General features: G+C 55.7%; 1 protein-coding gene across 8 annotated transcripts in view; it reads left to right on the top strand.

Moving 5' to 3' along the window:
• The window catches only part of DTX2 (deltex E3 ubiquitin ligase 2), a 51865-nt gene that overhangs the window by 25361 nt on the left and 6309 nt on the right, over positions 1-20195 (top strand). For 7 of the 8 annotated variants that reach the window (XM_003934133.4, XM_010344663.3, XM_074390590.1 and 4 more), the window contains 4 exons: positions 7693-7793; positions 14285-14425; positions 17433-17506; positions 19519-19677. In XM_003934133.4, the coding sequence (XP_003934182.1) occupies positions 7693-7793; positions 14285-14425; positions 17433-17506; positions 19519-19677 (475 nt within the window). The remainder of the gene's footprint in view (positions 1-7692; positions 7794-14284; positions 14426-17432; positions 17507-19518; positions 19678-20195) is intronic. The other variant, XM_074390591.1, reaches the window with a different exon arrangement.

Here is a 20195-nt window from a genome sequence, read left to right as displayed (position 1 = left end):
TGTGTGTCAACAGCATTAGGTGAAAGTTACTTTGGAAGTGAGGGGGCAGGTAGGGCAGGTAGGGCCGTCTGGAGCCAGTACCAGGGGCTGGGGAAACCAGAGGACCGACTTTTGACTGGCAGCCACTGCAAGCCAGTGCAACTGAAACAGTTCCTGGAACCCATGTGCACAACTTCTTTGTGCCCCCTGGGAATAGGCAGTGACACAAGAAAGTGTGTCATCAGGGGCTGAGCTGCTGGGTGTAAGTAGATTTCTTTATAGCTGAAGTTGATCCCTTTAAGCATCAAAACTTGTGTTTGAATGATGTTGGGTGGAAATTTTTCTTAAATGTGTCATGTACGCTCTTGTCTTCCTTATTGGAGAGGGTGTGACACTGCTTAGCACTTGGATGGCTTGGGGTGGTGATCATAATCAGCAGCCTGTCACAGCTCAGTGAGGTGAAGCCTGTGGGTGTTTGGGCATTTGGCTCTGTGCTGAATGGCTTGGTGGCCCTACAAAATGGCTCTCTGCTCTCGGTGGCTTCCTGCTGTGGTGGCTGCTGCTGTTCTTGCCTCTGAAAGAACTCATTTCCTCTTCTCCTGCTGTCTGTCACCTGTCTTTTTTTTTTTTTTTTTTTTGAGACAGAGTTTCACTCTTGTTACCCAGGCTGGAGTGCAATGGCGCGATCTCGGCTCACCGCAACCTCCGCCTCCTGGGTTCAGGCAGTTCTCCTGCCTCAGCCTCCTGAGTAGCTGGGATTACAGGCACACACCACCATGTCCAGCTAATCTTTTGTATTTTTAGTAGAGACGGGGTTTCACCATGTTGACCAGGATGGTCTTGATCTCTTGACCTCGTGATCCACCCGCCTCAGCCTCCCAAAGTGCTGGGATTACAGGCTTGAGCCACCACGCCCGGCTGTCACCTGTCTTTTGACTTGTGGGGTTGGAGTCACGGGGCCCAAATGGGGCCTTGCTCCTGACTTATGATAGGCCGTGGGTCTCTTCATCTATTTTTTTCATCTTCTTTTTTTTAAAGAGACAGGTTCTCACTCTGTCACCCAGGCTAGAGTGCAGTGATCATGGCTCATTGCAGCCTCAAATTCCTGGGCTCAAGGGATCCTACTGCCTCAGCCTCCTGAGTGGCCAGGACTACAGGCTTGTGCCACTGCTCCCAGCTAATTGTAAAAATTTTTGTTGAGATTGTGTCTCACTATATTGCCCAGGCGGGTCCCAAACTCTTGGCCTCCCAGAGTACTGGGATTACAAGTGTGAGCCACCACGCCCTGCCTCTGCTTCTTTTTAGCTGAGGGAGGGTTGAACTGGTCAGTTTCTGAGGTTGCCGTCTGTCTATTATTGCCGTGGTTTTCAGGATGTAGTTAGGGCCCTATAGGAAAGTGCCTGGTGGCCCTTAGGGCCTGGGTCTACTTCCCTCTGCTCCTCTAAGACCTGGACCCCATGGATAGTTGTCCGAGGTCTCACTGCTACCCTGGCGTCCTTTGGGAATCATCCTCATAGGTAGAGCAATTGAGGCTCGGGAAGGGGACTTGACATGCCCAGGACACACGGCTTTGAGTAGGAGCATAAGCTTCTATCATCGTCTCCGGCCTCCACATCTCATGCTCCTGAGTCCCATGCCGGGGCTGGCTGCCCGTCCCAATCTCAGAGAGTGTAGACTTGGAGAGGGGCTTTGGATCTCCTTGCTCTCCGGCCTCCTGGCTTTGCCTCTCGCCCTGCCTGGAAAACTCAAAGTTGGGCTGGGCGCAGTGGCTCACACCTGTAATCCCAGCACTTTGGGAGGCCGAGGCAGGCAGATCACAGGGTCAAGAGATTGACACCATCCTGGCCAACATGGCAAAACCGCGTCTCTACTAAAAATACAAAAATTAGGCAGGAGTGGTGGCACCTGCCTGTAATCCCAGCTACTCAGGAGGCTGAGGCGAGAATCGCTTGAACCCGGGAGGCGGAGGTTGCAGTGAGCCGACACGGCGCCGCTGCACTCCAGCCTGGCAACAGAGCAAGGCTCCATCTCAAAAGAAAAGAAAGCTCGAGGGCCGGGCGCGGCGGCTCAAGCCTGTAATCCCAGCACTTTGGGAGGCCGAGGCGGGTGGATCACGAGGTCAAGAGATCGAGACCATCCTGGTCAACATGGCGAAACCCCGTCTCTACTAAAAATACAAAAAATCAGCTGGGCATGGTGGCGCGTGCCTGTAATCCCAGCTACTCAGGAGGCTGAGGCAGGAGAATTGCCTGAACCCAGGAGGCGGAGGTTGCGGTGAGCCGAGATTGCGCCATTGCACTCCAGCCTGGGCAACAAGAATGAAACTCCGTCTCAAAAAAAAAGAAAAGAAAAGAAAAGAAAGCTCGCAGTGCTCACGTCTCCTGGCTCCCGCTGTGTCTGCGAGCGACTGGAGATGGTCCCCGACAGGAAAGCTGGGGAGGGCCTAATAGCTAGACCAGGAGTCAGGGAGAGCAGGAGGGTGCCTGAGGCCATGACTATAGGGACTTCTCAGAGGAGGACACTTCAGGAAGCGATTGGTGCCCCCATCTGGGAACATTCTGCAGATCCGAGCCCTCTGAGGATGGGGAGGGCAACTGATAACCTCAGGTTCCGTCCTCCCCAGGGGCCGCCATCTTGGGAACCTCTGGATCCTTGTATGGTTCAGTTCCTAGAGGTCACGGCAGGGACACACATGGGGGAGGAACTGTGATCATATGGGGACGTGGTGACATTTTTAGAGCTTTCTACAGACGCTCCTGGTTGCTGCTCTCCAGTCGCAGGGTGAGCGCCTTCCTACCTGTGCTGCTGCTGCTTTCTGCTCTAGTCCTTGGTGGTGGAACCTGGCAGCAGGCCTTCTCGTTCAGATATGTGCCTCTCCCTGGTGAAGGGAGACCCCACTTCCTGGGGTTTTTCTGTGGGGTGCAGCAGCCAGGTACCTCATCTCTAGGGGGCACCATGGGCGTGCAGTGCCAAGCTTCAGCTCTTTGGGCTCCAACTAAGGGCTTGAGCTCAGTGCTGCCCTGGAGGGTCCGGAATGCCTTCAGGACTTACAGAACCTTAAGAGTTTCAGAGACCTAGCCGGGCGTGGTGGCTCAAGCCTGTAATCCCAGCACTTTGGGAGGCTGAGGCGGGTGGATCACGAGGTCAAGAGATCGAGACCATCCTGGTCAACATGGTGAAACCCCGTCTCTACTAAAAATACAACAAATTAGCTGGGCATGGTGGCGCGTGCCTGTAATCCCAGCTACTCAGGAGGCTGAGGCAGGAGAATTGCCTGAACCCAGGAGGCGGAGGTTGTGGTGAGCCGAGATCGCGCCATTGCACTCCAGCCTGGGTAACAAGAGCGAAACTCCGTCTCTTAAAAAAAAAAAAAAAAAAAATGCTGAGCACAGTCTTTTTTTCCCAGCACTTTGGGAGGCCGAGGCGGGTGGATCACTTGAAGTCAGGAGTTAGAGACCAGCCTGGCCAACATGGTGAAACCCCATCTCTACAAAAAATACAAAAATTAGCTGGGTGTGGTGGCGCCCGGCTGTAGTCCCAGCTACTTGAGAGGCTGGGGCAGGAGAATTGCTTGAGCCTGGGAGGCAGAGGTTGCAGTGAGCCAAGATCAGACCACTGCGCTCCAGCCTGGCTGACAGAGCAAGACTCCGAACAAAAAAATAAAGAGAAAAGTTGTAACAGGCTGAGGAAAAGGAGGGGCCTGCTCCAAATGAATGAAACTGAGTGTTGAGGAGAGCCAGGACCTTGACCCAGGTGTCATGACTCCCTGCCTGCTTTTCTTGGTATTATCAGGGCCCTCAGATCCACTGCTAGCCTTGCCTTTGGATGGGGCTACCTGAGGAGCGCAAGAAGCCGCTGTTTGCTTAGCCTGGCCATACAGGCAATCCTGTTTGAGAACGGTCAACAAACAGACTCAAACAGGCCATGCAAGGTGGCTCATGCCCGTAATCCCAGTGCTTTGGGAGACTGAGAGGATTTCTTGAGGCCAGGGGTTTCAGACTAGCCTGGACAACATAGCAAGATTCTGTCTCTCTCTATGTATAAAAAAAATTAGCCAATTATGGTGGTGCTGACCTCTAGTCCCAGCTACTCGGGAAGCTGAGTTGGAAGGATCACTTGAGCCCAGGACCTGGAGGCTGCAGTGAGCTATGTTTGCACCACTGCACTCCAGCCTGGGTGACAGAGCAAGACCCTGTCTCTCAAACAAAAACCAAAAACGCCCCAAACTCGAGCACCTCTCTTTGCCCAGGCAAACATTGGAGCACCCACTCTGCTCCAGATCCTTTGCAAGGCCCTGGCCGCTTCAGCCCCAGCTGGGTGTGAGGTGTCCTGGTTTGGAAGAGAACCAGCCAGCTTCTTGTAGTTGCCACCAGCAGGATCTGTGACCTGGGGCGGGTGGTACGGAAGGATCTTGGGCAGCCCCGAGACATCGTCTGTGGGCAGGCAGCTGCTTCGCGGTAGCTGTCAGGGAAGCACAGCAGCCTGAGCTCCCTTGTGTCCTGAGCAGCTTCCCTGCTCCTTGTCTGACCTGGGCCCTGTCCTGGGGAGCTCCAGTGTAGGGTCTGTGAGGGAGTGTTTCTCATCTTCAGATTTCATCATCTCAAGTGGGTGGGGATGGATGGGAGGAGCTGGCACTGTCTCAGCCGTTTGTACCAGTGTTCTCAGTACAAGGCTCCCTCCCAAACCATCATGACATGCATTTGTTATTTTTTTTTTTTTAATGATGACTTAAGCCAGGTACAATGGCTCAAACCTGTAATCCCAGCACTTTGGGAGGCCAAGGCAGAAGGAACCCTTCAGGGCAAGAATTTCAGACCAGCCTGGGCGTCATAGCAAGACTCTTCTCTCTACAAAACAGTAACAACAGCAACAAAAACACTTAAAAATTAGCTGAACATAGTGGTGTACACCTGTGGTCCCAGCTACTAGGGAGGCTGTGGCAGGAGGATCACTTGAGCCCGGGAAGTTGAAGCTGCAATGAAGTATGATCACACCACTGCGATGAGCAACTCTGTGGACCCAGCATGCTTCCACTGTGTCACGATGCTGGCATTACCCTATTTTTTTTTTTTCTTTTTTTTTTTTGAGACGGAGTTTCGCTCTTGTTGCCCAGGCTGGAGTGCAATGGCGCGATCTCGGCTCACCACAGCCTCCGCCTCCTGGGTTCAGGCAATTCTCCTGCCTCAGCCTCCTGAGTAGCTGGGATTACAGGCACACGCCACCATGCCCAGCTAACTTTTTGTATTTTTAGTAGAGACGGCGTTTCACCTTGTTGACCACCGGCCTCGGCCTTCCAAAGTGCTGGGATTACAGGCGTGAGCCACCGCGCCCGGCCCTGCATTACCCTATCTTTAAAACAAAAAGAAATAAGATGACTTAAGATCAAGTGAGTGGCTGGGCACAGCTCACGCCTGTAATCTCAGCACTTTGGGAGGCTGAGGTGGGCAGATCACCTCCTCAGGTCAGGAGTTTGAGACCAGTGTGACCAACATGGTGAAACCCCATCTCTACTAAAAATACAAAAATTAGCCAGGCGTGGTGGCACACACCTGTAATCCCGGCTACTCATGAGGCTGAGGCAGGAGAATCGCTTGAATCCAGGAGGTGGAGGCTGCAGTGAGCCGAGATCGCACCACTGCTCTCCAGCCTGGGCCACAGAGCAAGACTCCGTCTCAAAAAAAAAAAGAACAAAGTCCCAATGAGTGACTTGAACATAATCATTGTAGGGAGTAAAACCCTCATGTTAAAAAACAAAAAACAAAAAAAAAATTTTGGGTAGAAATTAGGTTTCCAGAGAAGTTACAAAAATAGTTATTTCCGTATATCCCTCCCCTGGCTGCTTCTGACATCAACATCTTTTGTAACCACGGTGCAGTTGTCAGAACCAGAAAATTACCACTGCGACAGTACTCTTAACTCAAGGTTTGTTTTCTTGATTTTTGGCTAGTTTCCCCCGCACTGTCCTCTGTCTGTCTCAGGACCCAATCCGGGGTCCCCCTTTGCTTCCAGTTCTCATCCTGCCTGTCCTCCTCCGGCCTGGAACAGTTTGTCAGTCTCTCTTTATCTTTCATAACCTCCTTACTTTCAAAGAGATGCTTTGTTGAATGGCCCTTAATTTGAGTTTGTCTTACATTTTCCCATGTTTGGACAAAAGATAATGCCCTTTATTATTTATTTCTTTTTTAACAGAGTCTCCAGCCCAGGCTGGAGTACAGTGTCGAGATCATAGCTCACTGCAGCCTTGAACTCCCAGGCTCAAGTGATCCTCCTGCCTCAGCCTGCCTCCCAAGTAGCTGGGACCACAGGTGCATGCCACAACACCTGGCTGGTTATTTTTTAGAGATGGGGGGTCTTGATTGTTGCCCAGGTGAATTCATTTTTGACATTAAAACCCCCCAAAATGGTGTTGCATTCCTCCCAGAGCATCTTATCATGGGTTTTGTGATACTGACTTGTCTTGTTACTGGTGATAATGGTCATGATCATTTGTTTTTTTTTTTTTTTTTGAGACGGAGTTTCGATCTTGTTACCCAGGCTGGAGTGCAATGGCGCGACCTCGGCTCACCGCAACCTCCGCCTCCTGGGCTCAGGCAATTCTCCTGCCTCAGCCTCCTAAGTAGCTGGGATTACAGGCACGCACCACCATGCCCAGCTAACTTTTTGTATTTTCAGTAGAGACGGGGTTTCACCTTGTTGACCAGGATGGTCTCGATCTCTCGACCTCGTGATCCACCCGCCTCGGCCTCCCAAAGTGCTGGGATTACAGGCTTGAGCCACCGCGCCCGGCATGATCATTTGTTAATGTGGTTTCTGCCAGGTTTCTCTACATAGGTGCTATGAGAGCCTGCCTTTGTGTGTGTGTGTGTGTGTATGTGTGAGATGGAGTCTCGCTCTGTCGCCCAGGCTGGTGTACAGTAGCGTGATCTTGGCTCACTGCAACCTCCGCCTCCCAGGTTCAAGTGATTCTCCTGCCTCAGCCTCCTGAGTAGCTGGGACCACTGTTGTGTGCCACCACACCCGGCTAATTGTTTGTGTTTTTAGTAGAGACAGGGTTTCACCGGGTTAGCCAGGATAGTTTCGATCTTCTGACCTCATGATCCGCCCTCCTCGGCCTCCCAAAGTGCTGGGATTATAGGCGTGAGCCACCATGCCCAGCCTGAGAGCCTGCAGTTTGATGACAGTAGTGAGTGCAAAATGTCTTTTTTTCTCGTTTTATTTTCTTCCTTCACAACAGGTATGAAATGATTGTTTTCAGAGTCTTTTTTTTTTTTTTTTTTTTTGAGACAGGGTCTCACTATGTTGCTCTGGCTGGAGTGCGGTGATATGATCATGGGTCGCTGCAGCCTTGACCTCCTAGGCTCAAGCCATCCTGCTGCCTCAGCCTTTCAAGTACAGGTGCACGTCATCACACGCGGCTCATTTTAAAATTTTTTTGTGGAAATGGAGTCTCACTATGTTGCTCAGGCTTGTCTCTAACTTCTGGCTTCAAGTGATCCTCCCACCTCATCCTCCCAAAGTGCTGGGAGTACAGGTATGAGCCACCACACCCCTTCTGAGTCTGAATTGCCCAGGAAAACAAAACCAAAGGCCCCCACAGAGAGGCAGCCAAGGAACACGAAAGCGTGAAGGTGCCGCAGTAGCCCCCTTGGCGTGATGCAGTGTCTCTCTCGCCCTCCTTTCTGATAGTCAGCTCTGCTCCGTTTTCTCCCCCAGCGCCTCCTTCCCCAGCGGTCCCTCGAGCAGCCTGGGGAACGTCCCTGCCACTGTGCCCGTGCAGATGCCAAAGCCCAGCAGAGTCCAGCAGGCGCTTGCAGGTAGGTGCCTGCTCTCGGGCTGCACAGCAGCCTGTGGCCCGAGGTACCCGGTTGGGAGGAAATTGTGGTGCAGGGCCTTGTCACCCTCTGGGTCCTCAGGGAGAGCCAAAGGGGCTCCTTGGGGGAGCAGTCCCTCTTTCTGGTATTGGTGTCACCCCAGAGTGAGCCCAGGTATCCCTCCTTTGGCTCTCTGGGGATGTGGGGTCTTATGACCGTGGGTGCCCAGGTGCAGACCTTTTCACAACCTTTAAAATGTTTGCATCGAATTGCATTCTGTTTTGTTTGTTGTTTTTTGTTTTGTTTTGTTTTGTTTTGTTTTGTTTTGAGACAGAGTTTCGCTCTTGCTACCCAGGCTGGAGTGCAATGGCACGATCTAGGCTCACTGCAACCTCCGCCTCCTGGGTTCAGGCAATTCTGCTGCCTCAGCCTCCTGAGTAGCTGGGATTACAGGTACACGCCACCATGCCCAGCTAATTTTTTGTATTTTTAGTAGAGATGAGGTTTCACAATGTTGGCCAGGCTGTTCTCAAACTCCTGATCTTGTGATCTCAAACTCCTGATCTCGGGATCCGCCCTCCTTGGCCTCCCAATATGCTGCAATTACAGGGGTGAGCCACCTCACCAAGCCTGAATTGCATTATATGTATGTGTGTGTATATATATATATACACACACACACATTTTTTTTTTTGATACAGAGTCTCGGTCTGTTGTCAGGCGCCTGACTGGAGTGTAGTGGCTCCATCTCAGCTCACTGCAACCTCTGCCTCCCCAGTTCAAGCAATTCTCTTGCCTCAGCCTTCCGAGTAGCTGGGACTACAGGCACGCGCCACCACACCCAGCTAATTTTTGTATTTTTTAGTAGAGGTGGGATTTCAACATGTTGGCCAGGATGGTCTCGATCTCTTGACCTTGTGATCCACCTGCCTCGGCCTCCCAGAGTGCTGAGATTACAGGCGTGAGCCACTGCGCCCGGCCTACATTGTATTTAAAGAGTCACTTTTCTGTCCTGAAATGCTTGAAACATTTCATTCATAGACTTATTTCTGCTGTAGTCACTCTTATCTTGAATAAGAAGCACCTTTTGGGTCCAACCAGATCTTTGTTGTACTAACCATACCTCTTACATCTTGGAACTGTTTTGGGTTTTAATTTGTTTCGTTTCATTTTTTTTTTTTTTTTTTTTTTTTTTTTTTTGAGACGGAGTTTCGCTCTTATTACCCAGGCTGGAGTGCAATGGCGCGATCTCGGCTCACCGCAACCTCCGCCTCCTGGGCTCAGGCAATTCTCCTGCCTCAGCCTCCTGCGTAGCTGGGATTACAGGCACACACCACCATGCCCAGCTAACTTTTTGTATTTTTAGTAGAGACGGGGTTTCACCTTGTTGACCAGGATGGTCTCGATCTCTCGACCTCGTGATCCACCCGCCTCGGCCTCCCAAAGTGCTGGGATTACAGGCTAGAGCCACCGCGCCCGGCCTCGTTTCATTTTTTGAGACAGGGTCTCCCTCTGTTGCCCAGGCTGGAGTGCAGTGGCACTAACTTAGTTCACTAAAGTCTTGAACTCCTGGACTCAAGCAATCCTCCCACCTTAAAGATCCTTAAAAATACCTGGAGCTGGCCCCCATGCCCATTCTGTTTTAGCGGCCTGGCTATCGGGGTTTTTAGAAGCTCCACAGGTGGCAGGGTTTTTTTTTTCCTTTTTTCTTTCTTTCTTTTTTTTTTTTTTTTTGGGACGGCATCCTGCTGTGTCACCGAGGCTGGCGTGCAGTGTCAGAATATCAGCTCACTGCAACCTCTGCCTCCCAGGTTCAACCAATTCTCCCACCTCAGCCTCCTGAGCAACTGGGATTACAGGTGCACACCACCACACCTGGCTAAGTCTTGTATTTTTCATAGAGATGGGGTTTCCACATCTTGGCTAGGCTGGTCTCGGACTCCTGACCTCAAGTGATCCGCCCACCTCAGCCTCCCAAAGTGCTGGGATTAACAGGCATGAGCCACTGTGCCTGGCCATTTTTTTTTTTCTTGTTTGAAGAGACAAGATCTTGCTCTGTCCCCCAGGCTGGAGTGCAGTGGTGCAGTGATAGCTCACTGCAGCCTCCAACCCCTGGGCTGAAGCGATCCTCCTGCATCAGGCTGCAAGTAGCTCAGATTACAGGCACACACCTCCATGCCCTGCTAGTTTTTAATTTTTTGTAGAGACGGGATCTCACTATGCTGCCCAGGCCGGTCTTGAGCTCCCAGGCCTCAGCCTTCTAAAGTGCTGGGATTCCAGGCGTGAGCTGCCATGCCCAGCTGGGGTTATTTTCTAACTTCTGGAAAGTGTGAGGTATGTAAGGAGGTAGATGGCGCCGATGGCGCTCATGGAGTGATGTAGCGGAATTCGGTCATGGTCATAAGTGGGTGTTTTAGGTGAGTCACTGTCGTAGTCCAAGTTGGCTGAGAGAGTACAGGCCTGGAGGCAGGGAGGTCGGTGCAGAGCCTGACCTCAGACCTGGGAGCGCCAGCCAAGGCCTGACCAGCTTCGAGGCAGTGGAATGGAGGGGAGGTTTAGCTTTAAACATGCAGAGGCAGGAGCTGGCTGGTGGAGGGAGGGTGTTGAAGGGGGATGGAGGTAGCCTGAGGCCTATTGGGGCGCAGCCGGCCGTGACTGAGGCCGAGCCTGGGGCTTGGCATGTGTGTGAATTCATTTCATCCCTAAATCGCTGAGGTGGGGGCTTTTGTTTCCACTTCCACTTGAGGAAACTGAGGCTCGGAGAATTTAAAAATTCTCAGGCCGGGCGCGGTGGCTCACACCTGTAATCCCAGCACTTTGGGAGGCCGAGGCGGGTGGATCACAAGGTCAAGAGATCGAGACCATCCTGGTCAACATGGTGAAACCCCGTCTCTACTAAATATACAAAAAATTAGCTGGGCATGGTGGCGCGTCCCTGTAATCCCAGCTACTCGGGAGGCTGAGGCAGGAGAATTGCCTGAACCCAGGAGGCGGAGGTTGCGGTGAGCCGAGATGGCGCCATTGCACTCCAGCCTGGGTAACAAGAGTGAAACTCCGTCTCAAAAAAAAAAAAAAAAAAAAAAAAAAAAAAAAAATTCTCTGCCAGCCCTTGGCAGAGCTGAGACACAGCCTGGGCCTTCTTGCCTATGACAGTTCTTTGCTGCTGATTCTGGGGGAAGGTTGGAGGGGGCGATGGCTGTGGAGGGGCCAGTGGAGCTGTCCCGGAGCAGTGGGAGTTTGGCCGTGGACCTCAGAAGAGCAGTCTGGGGTGGAATGGGGTGCCCTTGGCCCCGCATGGGAGTGTGCACTGCAGAGACCGCAGGCAGGACTCTGGGAAGGGCAGCCTGGAGAGAAAATGGAAGGAGCAGCCAGAGAGGTGGGGACAGGAGGGAGGGGAGCTGGAGTGGAGAGGGGAGGCAGAATGAGCCAGACACACTGGCCAGGAAGTTCCCGCCCCACTGAAGGCACCATGTGGCGCTGTAGGGAAGTCACACTGTACTGTGTGTGCACGTGCTTGTGTGCGGCCGTGGTGGCATTTGAGACAGGTTGTGGGTAAACAGACGGGGCCCCCACACGGTTCCTCACAGCCCAGCTCCTTCCAGCTCTGGGACTCTCTCAAGCCTTCATGGCCAGACCTGACAGTGAGTGACCTCTGAGGCCGTGAAACCGATGTCACCGGGGCCTCTCTGATGACACAGGGTGCCCTGGGTGTGGGATTTGCACCCGCCCCTTCCCCTGCTCCTGAGGCTGAGGGTCCTATCCAGGCTGTGTCCCGAATTGTCCTTCCTGTTCTCCGTTCCCGTGGCTCTCAGAGCAATCCTGGAGCAAAGCAGTCCATTTTACTGGTGGGGGAAACAGAGCCTACAAATTCAGGGACCTGGTCCAGGCTAGGAAATAGGAGAGTGTGGAGGCTGTGTGGACTGCTGCCTCCCCCATTTCAAGGCTCAGTGTTGGTACCTGGTGGGGGAGCGTTGTCTAGGGGACCAGCCAATGAGAGGTGCCTGGCCAGCCCCCCACCCCCACCAGAGCCAGGCTGGAGAGCAGAGTGTCCTGTCACACTGGTGTGCTTGTGGGTTGAGGAATTATACCACGCCCGGCTGCAGAGAGACGAGCCTTTGCACACAGGGTTTTGCAGGGAGGTTTACAACCAGGAGGCCATGCTATGGAAGGACTGGGTGCTGGAGGCACTGCTTCCAGGTGACAGTGCCTCTTAAGTGACAGCTCCCCTGGCTGTGGTATAGCCCTATCCCTCCTTTATCGGGTGCGGGCAGGGGCTGTGAGACTGGGGCCAGGATCCCCGTCCCCCACCTGGTCACAGCAGTGGTCCATCCACAGCGCACACTGCTGCCCCGAGCAGGGGTGGGTGTCAGCAGCCTGCCCAGGAATGCGCAGCTGGTGAGGGCTGGCATTGGGCTCAAACCCAGGCTGGGGAGATCAGAGTGCACAGAGAGGCTTGGATCTGAGCCCTGTCCCTTGGTATTAGAAGGAAGGGTGTCTGCAAATTGGGAGTGAGAGTCTGTTCGTGGGGGCTTCAATCTTCGGGGCTCTGACAGCGGGATCCTCCCAGACAGCTGGAGAAAAAGACTGGCCCTCCGAGTTATTCAGGTCATCTGGGGGCTGTCAGGAGTTTGGGGGGCTGTCCCGAACCTCCTTCTCTCCGGGCTTCTGGGTTGAAACGTGTTTGTCACTTGAATTCAGGAGAGTGGGTCCTGTGTTGAAAAGGACACTCGTGTCACTCATGCGGCCTCCTGGGGGCTGGTGGTGGCCCAGGGATGTCTCCTCCTCAGCAAATACAGGGCTGCGGCCTCCCAGGGACCAAGCGCTGCCCTGGGCACTGGAGATGCAGCCTCGGCCGGGTCCCCACCTCATGGAGCTCCTGCTGGGGGAAGACTGTCTATAGAAACAGAGAGTGAAAAACGGAAGTCCAGCAGGGCAGGGGTGGGAGACTTGGAGGGACAGAGCCCTGTTAGGCGGTGTTCCGGGAAGGCCAGCCTACCGAGGCAGAGCTGCCGGAGAGCCCAGGGTGGGAAGACGTGTTCTGGTCTCTGATCCTCCCAGAGGCACTGGGTTCTCCTGAGGAAAACTGTGCCTGTCCCTGTCCTCTCCCATCTCTCTGCCGCCCGTGCCCACTTGTCCCATTCACCCGACATTTAGTTCCCACAGGAGCTGCATTTGAGCCTGGGAACTACCTCGGGTTGTTGGGCGCATCGCCCTCCCAGCCTCAGACCTCCATCTTCTGATGTGTGCTTTAGTGTCTCTTGCTGAACGGCCACTGCAGCTCACCCTGCCTGCCTTGGCTATGCTGCCCAGGCTGGTGGCTGGCCTCCGCTTCTGTCCCTAGCCAGGCACATGTGCCAGGTTGAGAAGCTTTGTTCTTCTACCGGGGGTCGAAGCAGCCCCTCACCCCTGAGTCACGCTGTCTGTTCCTGGATGGGGAGTGGGGTCCAGGAGGGCTGGGGTTGTGGGGTCCAGGAGGGCTGGGGTTGCTGCCAACTCTGGCGGGCACCCAGCTGTGCCCAGCCCCTTAGCCAGGTTCTGCAGGCCCAGGCAGCCACCCTTAAGGGATGGCTGAGAAGCTCCGGGCTTCCCCTTTGTCCAGCGAGGAGGCGCTTCTGAGTCTGACTGATGACGGGGAGGACTGTGGAGATGGCACTGGGGAGAATGGGATAGGCGGAGGGCGTGGCGGGAACGGGGTCATCCAGCAGGAGGACACGCTGTGTCCCTGGCAGCGCTGGGAGTACAAAGTACTCCCTGAATCATCAGGGAATACAGAGGAGGCCATGTTGAAGGAGAGTCCCCAGGACCAGTGTGGGGCTCCCTGCAGGCATCAGGCAGTGGTGAGCACTGGCAAGAATGGCCAATTGGTCTCAGCATAGCTGCCGGCCACAGGCCCACCCTCCACCAAGGGTGCCAGAGCCACAGCCTGGGGCTTTGCTGCAGCCCAGCCCTCACAGGATGGGGACTCCACAGTGTGGGAGCAGGCCCAGGGGCCACGGTCCTGCCTGCCCATGCCAGCACTGTCACTGAAGGCCGTGGCACCTAGATCAGCCAGGAGGGTGATGGAGGCTGGAGGCCTAGTGACTCAGAGCCAGGAGGGCTGGGGGCTCCTGGGGAAGCTGAGCCTTTGGAGCCAGTCCTGCCCAGGAGACCCCATTCCCTGGGTGGCTTCTTAGAGTGGCGTTCTCCACCCTCTGCTCTCGTGAAGTCACTGGCCCCGCCCACACTCGGAGGGCATGGGCTGGTCTGTTGCTTGTATAGAAACCTGTGAGCCCTGGGGCTGGGGCTGCCATGAGCCAGGCTTCCCCACCCCTCTGATTCCTGGCCTGGGTAGTCCCAGAGGCCCCCAGAGGCCACATTCCCCAGGGAGACGTGGGAGTCCCCATGGCCGTTGATGGTGTCACGTCCTTGGCCTGAGCAGGGTTTGTTGGCGTCACTGCCGAATGAGTCTTCTAATGTCTCTCCCTCTCTGCGTGTCTGATCTCACACCCGTGCAGGCATGACGAGTGTTCTGATGTCAGCCATTGGACTCCCTGTGTGTCTTAGCCGCGCACCCCAGCCCGCCAGCCCTCGCGCCTCCCGTCTGGCCTCTAAAAGTCACAGCTCAGTTAAGAGATTGAGGAAAATGTCCGTGAAAGGTAGTTCCTGTTCCCAAATGCTCGCTGGCCTTTGCTAAGCCTCCTCCCAGCCTCGCTGCCTCTGACTGTCCTGCACAGACGCTCTTCTTTCTCTCTGCTCCCTGTTCCCTGTGGGGATGGGCTCAGTGGCCCTTCTCCCGGCCCCCACTCGGCAGCAGAGGCAGCCCCTGGGAGCTGACTTTCCACCACAGCCCCAGAGTTCAGCTCCTCTCCTCCAGTTACAGCTGGCACAAGAGCGGCTTGTTGTTGAGGATTTTGTGATTTTCGTAAGCACTAAGGTGTGGGTGAGAAGCAGGGCTTGGCTCAGGGTATGGGTACAACCGTCCCTTCCACCAGGGACAGTATGTATCTCAGGAAAGGCCCCCCAGACAGCGGCCAGTCGGCTGCCTTGGCCGCCAGCCCCACGTGGCCGACACATGACTGCTTGAGAAGGGCCCTCGGTGACTCCTGCCCTGCCTGCTGCATGGCCAGGGAGGAGGAGGGGCTTTAGGACTGTAGCAGGTTTGGGACAGTAGGGCAAGACCTGCTCCGAGCAGCCTTCGTGGCAAGTTCTGGACCTTTCCCAAGCGGTGCTGGCCCTACCTCCACCCCTGGGCCATGGAAGTGTGGACTGCAGCCAGCCCAGACGCTCTTGAGTCGGCGTGGTGGCGGGCAGGGACAGTGGCCGTGGCCCTGCCGGCCCTCAGTGGCTGTGTGATCTCAGCAGGTCCTCCTGGAGCCTCCGCTTAGCAGAGGGGCTTGGCAGGGACTCTTTAAGCGCCTGGCATGCAGCAAGGATGGCTTCCGATTGTGTCTGACCTCCAGCCCACAGGCGAGGGGGTGAGCTCAGGGAGGGATGGGCCTGGAGCTCTTGCCCCTAGCCCAGGGCGCCGCACACCCTGCCCTTCCCCTGCCCTGGAGGAGGAACCAGACCGGTGGGCAGGCTGGGCTGGCAGCCTTCTGTGGCACCTGGGAAGGACGTGCTCTTGGCAGGTCACCTGGCTGGCCCCTTTTGAAGACTCATGGCTAATGGAAAGGTCCCTTCTGTTCTCAAAGGCTGCAAGGGCTGGGGTGGGTGAGTGGGGTAGGATGCTGTGCCTGGCCTCACCTGGACAGAGGCGAGGCCCAGGCTCACTTGGAGATGGCTCTGGAGTCCACAGGCTTTTCCAAAAGAAAAGGCACCCCGCAGCCTGAGTAGGAGATAGCCACCCTGAGGTGGGGGCCATCAGTCTAGTCTGGCTTTCTCACCACAGTGACTGGAGTGTGGTCCAGGCAGTCTGTATGGGTGGGTGTGGAGATGTAGAGGGTGTGTGTGTGTGTGTGACGGTGTGTGGAGGTGTAGGGGTGTGTGTGTGGAGGTGTGGGTGTGTGTGATGGTGTGCGGAGGTGGGTGTGGGTGTGGGTGGAGATGTATGGGTGTGGGTGGAGGTGTGTGGGTGTGGATGTGTAGGGGTGTGTGTGTGGAGGTGTGGGTGTGTGTGATGGTATGTGGAGGTGGGTGTGGGTTTGGGTGTGGGTGGAGGTGTGGGGTTTGTGGGGGGTGTGGGGTTTGTGGGGTGTGTGGAGGTATGTGGGTGTGGGATGTGTGGAGGTGGGATGTGTGGGTGTTGGTGAAGGTGTGGCATATGTGGAGGTGCGGGTGTGTGTGGAGGTGTGGGGGGTGTGGGTGGAGGTGGGTGTGTGGGGGTGTGGGTGTGGAGGTGTGAGGTGTGGGGTGCATGGATGTGGGTGGTGTGTGGGTGTATGTGGGGTATGGGCCATGTGGACTGCAGTGGGGGCGGGTATGGTCTTGCCAGCAGCTTCCCTCCAGGTCACAGCAGCAAATGCCATCGTTGCAGTTCCTTACCTTGTTGAGATACTTGGCTCCCCCGTTTTGAGATCGGGGAATGGAGGCCCAGAGGTGACGTGATTGGGTCAGAGCAAGCGAACCAGAATCAAACAATCCGTGCCGACTCCGGCCTCTGCCCCACCAGGCCACCTCCCTGCCAAACTCTCCCCTCTGGCCCTTTCTGGTCTAGGGGGAGTTGGGCTGGTGCAGATATGATCCCTCAGGCTTAGGAGTCTCTGCAGCCCCTGCTAATGGCCATGAGTTTGGGTTCAAACCAGAGCTCCTTCTGTCCTGTAGTCTGGGACCACCAGCAGCCCCACCATGACCTTGGGGTGGAGCCCTTGCCAGAAGCGCATTCACGGGCGGCACTGGACTCTCTGTTCCTCTTTCGCTCCCGCACGGGCCTGGCTGCTGTCCTCGGTTGTTCTGCTACTCCCACCACCTAGAGAACCCCCCGGGCCGTTCGAATCCTCACCAGCTCAGGGAGCTTCTTGTCCGTAGGAGGGACTCACTGGATGCAGGGTGTGGTGTTGATGGAGATGCAGCCCTTCTCCCTCCGGCTTCATGCACGTGTGCACAGACGTCAAGTGAGGCCGTCAGGATGAGTTCCTGCCCTGTCTCGGCGGCTTCCCAGAGTTGCTTAGGAGCCAGTCGGTGCGTGACAGATCCTCCCAGTCAGAGGCAGGCGTTTCCCGTGACAGTGTCGGGGTGGCAGTAGGCGTGCGTGCAGGTGCCCATATGCAGTGGGCCCGAAACTCCCTTTTCCCTGCAATATTCATGTGTGAGTAATGCAACTTGAATCGAATTGTGCAGCCACAACGCCCTCTGGAGTAGTTTGTGCTCAAAGCCGCTGTCCGACTCTTCCGGGCAGTCTCGTAAGTGCCTGGGTTTCCTCACTGAATGTGCGTGGGGATGCAGCTCCCAGGAGACTGTGCTGCTGTTTCTTCTCTTCTGCGTCCTCCACGGTCCCTGGGGCTGAGCCAGGTCTCCAGGTTGCGGGTCTGGGGAAGGCTTTGCCGGGCAGAGCTCAGGGCTCTGTGTCTGGCGCCGAGCTCTCCCGTCCCACACGCTGGCCTCCCTGTCTGGGCCCCTGTTGCGTTTCCTCCTGGCAGCTTGGACCTCTCCCTTGACTTCTCGCCCTCTGGCCTCCTCTCCAGCCTGTGCTCCTCGGGACACTGCTTATGTTCTTCTCTCTTCTAGGAGGCACCCCGAAGCCAGAGCCAGAGCAGGTCATAAAAAACTACACGGAAGAGCTGAAAGTGCCCCCAGAAGAGGTCTGTGTCTTGGGAGCTGGGCTGCCTTTGTTTCTGTTTGGAAACAACTCCAGATGGAAAGGACACCCGCCCCTTCTTGCTTGAAGGGCGCTTCCCAGGGGCCGCTGGGTGCCAGGGCCTTGCTCCAGGCGCTTTGGTTTCATCTCCCAGCCTCCCTAGCCCCACATCATTATGGTGAGCTTTGCACTTAAGGAGCTGAAAGCCCCTCCTCTCCCAGCCCTGGCTTCTCTGTAGCCTGACGGCCGTCCTGGGAGCAGGAATCCCGGAGACAGGATGGTCTAGCCTGCCCCGTTCTTTGTCATATGGATGCTGGTGTAGAAGTGAGGTGGCCTCGTCCAAGTGGCTTTTCTCCCCCTCTGGCTGTTGGGAGAGCTGGTCAAGGTTCCTGTTTGTTTGTTTGTTTGTTTGTTTGTTTGTTTGTTTTTGAGTCGGAGTTTCGCTCTTGTTGCCCCAGCTGGAGTGCAATGGTGTGATCTCGGCTCACCACAACCTCTGCTGCCCAGGTTCAAGCAATTCTCCTGCCTCAGTCTCCTGAGTAGCTGAGATTACAGGTGTGCAGCACCACTCCTGGCTAATTTTGTAATTTTTTTTTTTTTTTTTTTTTTTTTTTTTTTTTTAGTAGAGTTAGGGTTTCTCCATGTCGGTCAGGCTAGTCTCAAACTGCCAACCTCAGGTGATCCACCCGCCTCAGCTTCCCAAAGTGCTGAGATTACAGGCGTGAGCCACTGCACCCAGCCTAAGTTTTTTAATTCTAAAGACAGAGGTGTGCGCCGTCACCCAGGCTCAGTGCAGTGGTGTGATCACAGCTCTCTGCAGCCCGGCCCTCCTGGCCTCCTGTAATGAATGGGGCCAGTCAGACTCCTGTCGCAGTTCCATAGAACTCGAACTTCTCTGCTGAGCCATGTTTTGGGGGCTGCAGCACCACTTTCCCCCGATTTCAGTGGGGAGCCCTGGAGATAGGGAGCTGGGTGGGTAAAAGGTTACGAGTACCAGCACCCAGGGACTCTCCACTGTGTCCTTCTTCAGTCAGTGGAGGCCGTGAGAAAACTCTGGTGAGTCAGGGTTCGGACAGGAGCCTGAACGTCCTTGTGTGTCCCACCCCTTCCCCCAGCCCTGGCCGCACTCCTTCCTGCCCAGCACTCAGCTCTGTCTGCGCCCTGGTGCCCATCCGGCATGACTGGGCTGTTTCACCCAGAATTGTCTTCTCCAAGCCGCCGTCTGCACAGCCAGCACGCAGCTTGGATTGTGGGAGCACTCCCTGCCTGGAACCGCCAGTGGGGCCCCCCACTCACACACAGCCCCAGCCCTTGTGCGTGGCATCCAGAACCCCGTGGGCCCGCCTCTCCCTGTTCCTGTCTCATCTCCTGCCCCCGTCCACCCCCTGCCCACTTTAGTGCCCATGTGCTGGGGCCTTGTTCAGAACGTCCTCCTTCCCCTCCCTGGGTGCCCGCTCTGTGCTTGTCTGGAAATTCCTGTCTCCCTTCTAAGATCCCACTCCAAGGGGCTCCCCCAGGAGCCTGCCCTGTCCATCCCACCCATTTGGCGGCTCCCGATTCATCTCGGGCCTGTGCTGCTGGTAAGCCCTTCCAGGGACACAGGTCCCGGTGACTCACCTGCGTTCCCAGCCTGTGGAATGGACAGTTTTTCTCTGAGATGGCCTTGGTCTGTTGCCTAGGCTGGAGTGCTCACTGCAACCTCCACCTCCAGAGTTCAAGCGATTCTCTTGCCTCAGCCTCCCAAGTAGCTGAGATTACAGGCACATGCCACCATGCCCGGCTAATGTTTGTATTTTTAATAGAGATGGGGTCTTCCCATGTTGGCCAGGCTGGCCTCAAATTCCTGACCTCAAGTGATTGGCCTCCCAGAGTGCTGGGATTACAGGCCTGAGCCACCACGCCTGGCCTTGGAATTGACCGCACTTCCAGCATTTCAGTACACGAAAGCGCCTCTTTCCAAGGCTGGCCAGCGTGAGCCCAGCCCACTGGGCATTTCCTGTGCTTGGTCTCCTCCAGGACTGCATCATCTGCATGGAGAAGCTGTCCGTAGTGTCTGGGTACAGCGACGTGACTGACAGCAAGGCCATCGGGCCCGTGGCTGTGGGCCGCCTCACCAAGTGCAGCCACGCCTTCCACCTGCTGTGCCTGCTGGCCATGTACTGCAATGGCAACAAGGTACCCACACTGGCCCGGGGTGGAGGCGGGCGGCCTGCGCCCCCACAGCCCTGAGCTATCCTCTGCAGTGGCGGGAGGGTTCTCTGCAAAAGATGGTGCTGGGCGTGGGGCCAGCTTGAAGACCTTCCTAAGGGCCTGGCTGGCTCTCCTAGGCTGGCCCCATGCTTAGAAAGGGGACCAGTGAGGCTGGGGCCCTCCAGCCAGGCCCGAGGAGATTCTGGGCTTCTCTGAGCCTCAGAGCACCGCCTTCCCCTCGGCCCACTTGTAAGCGCTGCTCATACACGGTCACCCTTCTTCCTTACAGCATCCCTATGCAGTCAGCACAGTGCTGATGAGGGAGAGGCTCAGAGCAGGAGCCGTGACCAGGGTCACCTCGCTGGGAGGTGGGGGGCAGACCTTGAGGCAGGGCTGACTGGGCTCCATGCAGCCTACCCGTGAAGAGCCGCGCTCAGGCTGACCCCCAGCCGCTCTCCCTCCAGCAGCCTTCAGGCGGGATGGGCAGAGTTTGGAGGCTGAGA

The sequence above is a fragment of the Saimiri boliviensis genome, chromosome 20 (genome assembly GCF_048565385.1).
Source record: "Saimiri boliviensis isolate mSaiBol1 chromosome 20, mSaiBol1.pri, whole genome shotgun sequence".
Classification (NCBI taxonomy): domain Eukaryota; kingdom Metazoa; phylum Chordata; class Mammalia; order Primates; family Cebidae; genus Saimiri; species Saimiri boliviensis.
The sequence above is the reverse complement of the archived record's forward strand: the minus strand, read 5'-3'. Positions and strand labels throughout refer to the sequence as shown.